Raw genomic sequence first — 7,342 nt, forward strand, 5'->3', positions numbered from 1 at the left:
CAATGTATAGGGCGTTGCAGTAGTCCAACTTGGACAGCACAAGTGCTCTTGCCAATGTGGTTCAGCTGCTTGTTGACAGGAAAGGTTTAGCAGATCTAATCAGTTTACATGTGTAAGCCGTGGATGATGCCATAGCGTTCACTAGTTTGGTCAAAGTAAGTCTGTAGTCAAGGTAGAAGCCTAATGTTTTTACCTCCTTCACAACCTTGATCGTGTTGCCATCTATGTCAAAGGAGGTATAATTGTGTCTGAGTTTGTTAATGCTGAGTGTGGGCCCCAGTATAATGAGTTCCGTTTTGTCATCATTCAGGCATAGACCATGTAGGGCCATCCATGCCTGGATGATGAGGTATATCCTATTCACCAAGGCCAAATCCTGCTTGTAATCCCCCGTAAGTTGGATGAGAATCTGAGTGTCATCTGCATAGTTAGTGTAGATGACACCAAGGCAGTCCAGATCATCAAAGAGGGGCTTGGTGAATATGTTATACATAGTAGGGGAGACGCAGGACCCCTGGGGAACACCACACATGATAGGAATGGGATCGGCTGCATCTGATGTGGAGAAGACCCTCATGGTTCTTTCACTTAAGAAAGATTGAATCCAAGCTATGGCTTGTTGCGAGAAGTGCGCTGCTGACTCTAGATGATTGCAAAGAACAGTATGGCCCACCACGTCAAATGCTGCTGAAAGATCTAAAAGGTGTAATAGGGCAAATTGTCCCTGATCTCTCAGCTCATCAACTTGGGCCTAAAGGTCAATGAGTGCTGTTTACATCCCATGCTGTGGTCTGAAACCTGATTGTCGGGTGCCAAAGAGTTGGTTCAGTTCCAAGAAGTTCTGAATCTGTATGTATGCCACCCTATCTAAGATCTTTAGGAGGAATGGCACAGTTGTGATTGGCCTATAGTTTGTAGGTATGGCAGGGTACAATGTTTGTTTCTTCGTGAGGGGGAGGACCCATGATTCCTTAAGGTTCTTTGGGATGGTACCTGAGGTGAATAACGCATTAATAAGCTCGGAGATAAATGGTGAAAGGTCTCTCGCAGCGTCTTTTATAATTTGGGCAGGACATTGATCTCCTCGGCAGCTAGAGGGTTTAAGCGAAAGTATTATTTTTTTGACCTCTAGTATGGAAACTTTGGTAAAGTTGAAGCAGAGTGCATGTTCAGGTAAAATGGGTGGTTCGCTAGTTTGTGGGCTAGATGTTGGTACATTTTTTTTTGCGATTTTAACTTGGAGGGTAGCAATTCTGTCCGTGAGTGCTTTCTGTATGTCAGAGCACCAAGTCTTGTCTTTAAGGCAGTTATCCGGTACAGGGATGTGGTTTTCTAATTCCCTTAGTGTTGCAAAGAGTTCCTTAGTGCCTGATTTGGCCTGCAGTATCCTGTTATCAAAGCTTTCTTTTTTTGCTCGTCGTATTTCGTTTTTGTATTTCGTGGAGATGCTAATAAGGTTCACTTTATTCACTTCAGATGGTATTAGCCTCCACAAGGATTTGCTTTTACTTTTTTCTTTTCTGAGTGATTTTAAGTGTGGCGTAACCAGGCATTTAAATGCGCTCTTGGCTTGCTATTCCTCATTTTTAAGGGGGCAATGGTATCGAGTGCCTCTGACATAACTTTGTTGAATTCGTTCACTAGGGTAGATGGATCAAGTGCATCTGGTAGTGAGTTTAAGGTAGTCTGTCGGACGTTATATTTTTCTTATTCCTGGTTGGCATCAGCGGTGCTATGGGGTTTTATTTATTTAGGGTTAAGTTGGTTTTGGCGCTTAAGATGAAAGCTATGAGCGAATTGTTTGTCCAGCCCTGTGGGCTGATTGTGGTAATGGTGGTGTTACAGTTATAATCAGCCACCCAGTCAAGCGTTCTACCCTTGTCGTGGGTGGGCTGTGTTACTTTTTGGCAGAAGTTAAGCTCCGCTAGGACATTGGCAATGGACATTGCGTTTGCATCTTTAGGATCATTGTAACCCAGGTTCATATCGCCTATTAGAAGTGCCTGAGATGTGTTTTTTAGGTTATCCGAGAGGATCGTGGAAAGGTCCTTCTCAAAGGAGACAATGGGGCCGGGAAGTCTGTATATAAGATGTATAGTGATAGTTTGGGAATTAGAGATGGGCAACTTGGCTGTGAGGGTTTCACAGAGTTAACATGCAGTGGTGCTGCTAATCTCATTGCAATGCTAGATTTAGCTATGATTGCTATACCCCCACCACCGGTATCAGCTCTATCTTCTCTGAGGATAGTATAGTTGGCTGGCACTGCAATCATCAAGGATGGGCCTGCTGCCTGGTGTAGCCAGGATTCGGTGATGGCTAAGAAGTCGTTCTGTTTCTATTATGTCAGCAATTTCTGTAGCATGCGCTACTAGTGATCTTGCATTGATGAGTGCTCCTTTGATCAGGGGAACAGGTGGAACTGTTGATTTAGTGGGCATGGCCTTACTATAGAAGTGCGCCTTTGTGGTTAGAGTTTTATTAGCTTTAGCTATACTCAGATTTATCTTGTGGGTGGCACTGAGGTCAGTAATATTCGTCTTTTTAAGGGTGATGTGGTATTTATTGCTATGATAAGTAGGTGTATTGGAGTGTCTAGCTGGCAGTTCATATATTTTGGATAGTCTTGAACGTAGTTTGAGATTCCTGTGCGTAAGGTCGCACGGAATGTTAGTTCTAGGAGGGTTAAGCAACGCATTGGATTGGAAGGGTTTTGCCAAAGTACAGGTGTGGCTGGTCATGGTATTAAGTGACATGATTTGGATTAGCGATCCAGCAGTCAGTGACATACAATTGAAAGAGCAGTTAGATAAAGGGTGGTGGCATACATTATGTGCTGTGGTATACGGGTACAGATCAGATGGGCTAGTGTGTTTTGGGCAAGGCAGGTTAGGCTAGTTTATAGATTAGAATCGGTTAGTCTGACATAGGCAGGGCAGGGCAAGTACACTTCGCAAATGGCAAGTCTGAAATCACACTAGGCTAGTTCTTGAATTTGCAAGGGCGAGTCCGGTGTAGGTATGGCATCTACACATAACAGTAGGCTAGTACTTAGATCAGAATAGACTAGTCTGACATAGATAGGACATGTATATGTTGCAGTGGGCTAGTCCGAGGTCACAATAGGCTAGTCCATCAATCAAAGAGGGCCGGTCAGACATGGGCTAGTCCAAAATCAATGAATTCTAGTCTAACATGGGCACGTCCAAAATCATAGATGGGCCAGAACTGCTCTGTGCATACTATGCATTATACAATAGTAGATTAGTGTCATTATATGCATGAGGTTAAGGCACGTACATTAAGTGTGGAATACGGGCGCAATATATTGGGAAGCAGGACTGAACTAATATTGCAATCGGAGGTACAATCAATAGGTACAAACAACGTGATATGCTATTGTGTGCAGGCAGTTGGGACAATTTACAAGCTCCATGGTCACAGAGCTATCATAAGGTATGTGAACCATTTTCCTCGAGCATTTTCTGTATTGTGAACCCCACCTACAAATGTGAACCTGTTCACCTCTGGTCTAGTATAATAAGCGCCTACAGATGGACAAACACTGTACGTCAAAATAGTGGGAACAATAGGCACACCTGTAGCTTGCTAATAAAGCAATCCATGTAATGAAAGTATCATCCAACCATAGGTTCTATCTACAGCCTACCTGTCAATTAACTGCGAACGTGATACAGATTTTACCTCCGCATCATCATTTTTACCTTTATGGAACTGATTTTATGAAATATTTGATTCTTTACTTGCACCGAATACCTTTAGTAATACTATTTTATGACCTAGTGTAACTAATCAATGTGATAGAAGGTATCATCTGAACGCAGATTTTATCCACAACCTACCTCTGAATGTGACAGAGAATTGAATAATTCTTTTATTCGGGTTTCTTCATTTTAAAGACCAATGGGCTAAACAAGTATGTACAATAATTTCATGACACCCTTCAGATTCTATGCAATGCTTGAACCAACGCGTATTCAGTTCATTTGACCACTCTGGTTTAGCGAAACGATCTCAACTTTGACTCATCCATGTTTCTGTCAGTTCTTTTGCTGTTAAATCTACTTTCACTCTGTTTATTATCATATCAGTCTTTTAGATGCTATCATCTAACTTCTTGTATTGTAACACTGTATTGGAAAAGATCAAATTTCAACTAAATCAATTCCTAAAATAATAATAATAATAATACAGGACTGGTGGGATCTGATCACAGCGCCGAGTGGAGCGGGGGCTCAGCCTCGCGACGGACTGATGAAGATGATGAGAGCTCTTCTCCTTCTGCCCCTCTGGGTGAAGATGGCTTCCATGGGCAGGTAGGCAGACCACGGATAGCCCCTTCCTTTTGTAATGATGAGAACAGCTTTACATACATAGCGACCCCGGCAGTCAGGGCAATACTGAAGTGGCTGCATCTTTTGTGGGCCTGCTTAATTTTTTACAGTCGCAATAAACTAATATTGCAACTGACCGAGGAGCCCGCTGCAAGAGTTCCATGACATACGTGGTTGCAGGACTACAAGTCAACCAGCATTTGGGGTGGCATTACAGAAACTTTTCACCGGTGCAAGTGCAAATCAGTATTGTTGGAAAAATACACATAGTACATAAATCATACTCTTCCAATGCATTTTTGCACTAGGACAGTGTTTGCACTTATCCAAGTACTTCGCCCTGGTACTGAAACGCATTGAAAGAATTTTGTTTTCTGCACCAGGGCAATTTTTGCTTTAGTGCAAATGACACCTGCACTGATGTAAAGTTCCTATTGGCCGCTCGTGATAGGCCGAGATTATGTAATGTTTGCACCTGTAAATAGAGGAGATACACCTAACACCAGTTTTGCTACTTGTGCAATACAGAATGCAATGAACTGCCCCAATCGATACAATATATAAAAAAACCACTGTCGCAAAACTGAAGAGGCCTAATGTTTGTACTCATGCATGTTTGCGGTGTGACATGGTAAGAACGATATTCTGTTATTTTTAGTCCCAGCTTTCAATTTCCAAAAGCAGAGCAACTTTTTTTAAACATGAACATGAAACATCCCTTTGTGTGCTCAGTTTTGTTTCTTTGGTTCAAAATGTTATGTATAAAGTCCTAGCTACATTTAGGACAATACTCATTATGCTCTATTCTCTATCCGGTTGCCAGAAGATTTAGGCAAAAACCATTTCACCCCATTCCAAAACACTTCGGGCCTCATTTTCAGTTATTGAGCCGCATCGTGCCTTGGGCGGAGCGTTAAAATGCAACAGTAACGCTATTACTGCCACATTTACCACTCCACCCAATCTCAACTTTCTGCAGCAGGTAAACATTTCCCCTTTCCGCCCGTTTTTGGCACTAGTAGGGTGGCACTAATTGCACCGGCACTAATAGCGCCAAGAAACCCCCATTGGGTCCAATGGGAATGGGGATCTACCTGCCCACCTCAACTCGAGATCCAGAAGAAATTGCTTTGGACTGAGATGCAGTAACACTAATAACGTTGGGCCGTATCCCAGCACAATTCGCGCCGATATACCGCCCAGGTCATGATGAGTCGATTATCGCCAAACCTGTTCAACAATGCTACCACTTGTAATGGGGCAACAATCCACCCAATTACAAGTGGCAGAATGGTTGTGTTAATCTCCATTTTCAGATGTTATAGGACTCCATGGGCATTCTGGGGAAATTACAGCAAGTGGGAATTCTGCTGCCTGAATGGCTCCAATTTTTGGTGCTGACGTAGAGGACAAACATCCGGCCAACTACTGGAGGTATCAAATCCTCATGACTCCCCAACTCGTGATATGATGGCGCGGTAAAAGTGGCGTCCCTTCCGTTACCCCCACGTTTTATCGCACCGCCATTCTGATAATGAGCAGCTCTATGTAATATTGATTGGGGGCACAACCTGCTTGCTCCATTACAGAAGAAGTAACACCTGAAGCTAAGTGCATATAGCGCTAGTGAAAACGTTAGATCACCTGGTTCATAAAATGAGCCCACCAATATCGACACACAGGGGAAGGAATCATTTAAGTGACTCCTGCACACAGGAGATCTCACTGTAGTGACGGATCCTTCTGGGTTACCAGCCTCTCCTGACAGCTGACCCAGATCACCTAGACTGAGGTACTAACTCAGAGCACCCCGACTAGCAATCACTCTCAGCCCAGAGACTGTGACCACAGAGAACTCACTGCCACCAATTAAACAGGGGCCCTCACCCTCACCATCCAGACTACTGAATCTAATTCCTCAAGCTAGACTGTTGAGAACACCCTAATGCCCAGGCGTAGCTACTTCCTCCTATCCCCCGGACTGTGGGACACACTCCTACCATTGGCTGCAGAATTCATTGCCACCACTCAGACTATAAAATGTACTCAAGAGCAGCAACCAATGAGGCTGCGGTGCACACTCTCAAGATCCAGTTTGAGCATCTCGCTCTCACCTCGAACTCTCTACCTTCTGCATTTTCCTCCCATTGGCAATGAGAGGCAAAATGATATATAGTCCCAAGCAAACAATATGGGTATTAAAAAAGTGTGGGTTTGTTATGTGAAGCAGGAGAGAAACACGTGTTGAAGCACACTGGCCCAATAATAAGCTTCGTTTCCTCTCAGCTTGTTATTTTCCCTCAGGCCATCAAACGTACCCTTCTTCACTGATCTGGGATACTGGCATAGCACATTGGCGCAGTACGCCTCAGCGCTGCCTCTGCCTGGAAAGCCATGACCGCCCCTTCCGTCAGCATGAACAGTCAGCGATCAGTAGGCGCTGCAAGGGCACCTTTCTGGCCAGCGAGCAGACCCAACTCTGAGATCTGGTGCTCCTTCCCCTCTCTTCAAGAGGAGGGTAAGGCACTTTATACAGGGGCAGCTGAAGGACATGGGATAAGCCCAGCCCGAATGGAGCCCAGCAGGACTGTTTAAGGCTGGATTCCTGCAGACTCCACCCACACGTCAATGTGGTTGGGCATTGGCCAGCCTTTTTATGGCCACCCACAGGGAACTGGGTGAAGGTAGTCTTGCCTTTGGATTCATGAGTTAAGGTGTACTCTCCTAGAGACGCAGAGGAGAGCACGAAATCTCGTAGTCCCTCGGGATTCTCTAGGGTAAACCCAGAGACCACACAGCAATGTTCCTAGCATCCAGGATGGTACTCACGTCCATCACATACACTGTTTAGCCAATCGAGACCCCCAGACTGTGCATCTTGCTCTCACCAGCCATACTATGTAATTCACTCACATTCGCCAGCTAAGGAAAAATATGTCCACCTCCAATCCTGTTGGCCATGCATCCATCGGCCATTGGCGACGAGG

The 7,342-nt window shown here is 44.5% G+C and overlaps 1 protein-coding gene across 1 annotated transcript in view; it reads left to right on the top strand.

The window, feature by feature from the left end:
• The first annotated feature begins 4,284 nt into the window (after positions 1 to 4,284).
• LOC138567897 (SCO-spondin-like) overlaps positions 4,285 to 7,342 on the top strand; it is a 1,036,222-nt gene continuing 1,033,164 nt past the window's right edge. The window contains exon 1 of the mRNA XM_069646396.1: positions 4,285 to 4,337. Within this exon, the coding sequence (XP_069502497.1) occupies positions 4,285 to 4,337 (53 nt within the window). The remainder of the gene's footprint in view (positions 4,338 to 7,342) is intronic.

This window comes from Ambystoma mexicanum, chromosome 2p (assembly GCF_040938575.1).
Source record: "Ambystoma mexicanum isolate Mex_15411 chromosome 2p, UKY_AmexF1_1, whole genome shotgun sequence".
NCBI lineage: Eukaryota > Metazoa > Chordata > Amphibia > Caudata > Ambystomatidae > Ambystoma > Ambystoma mexicanum.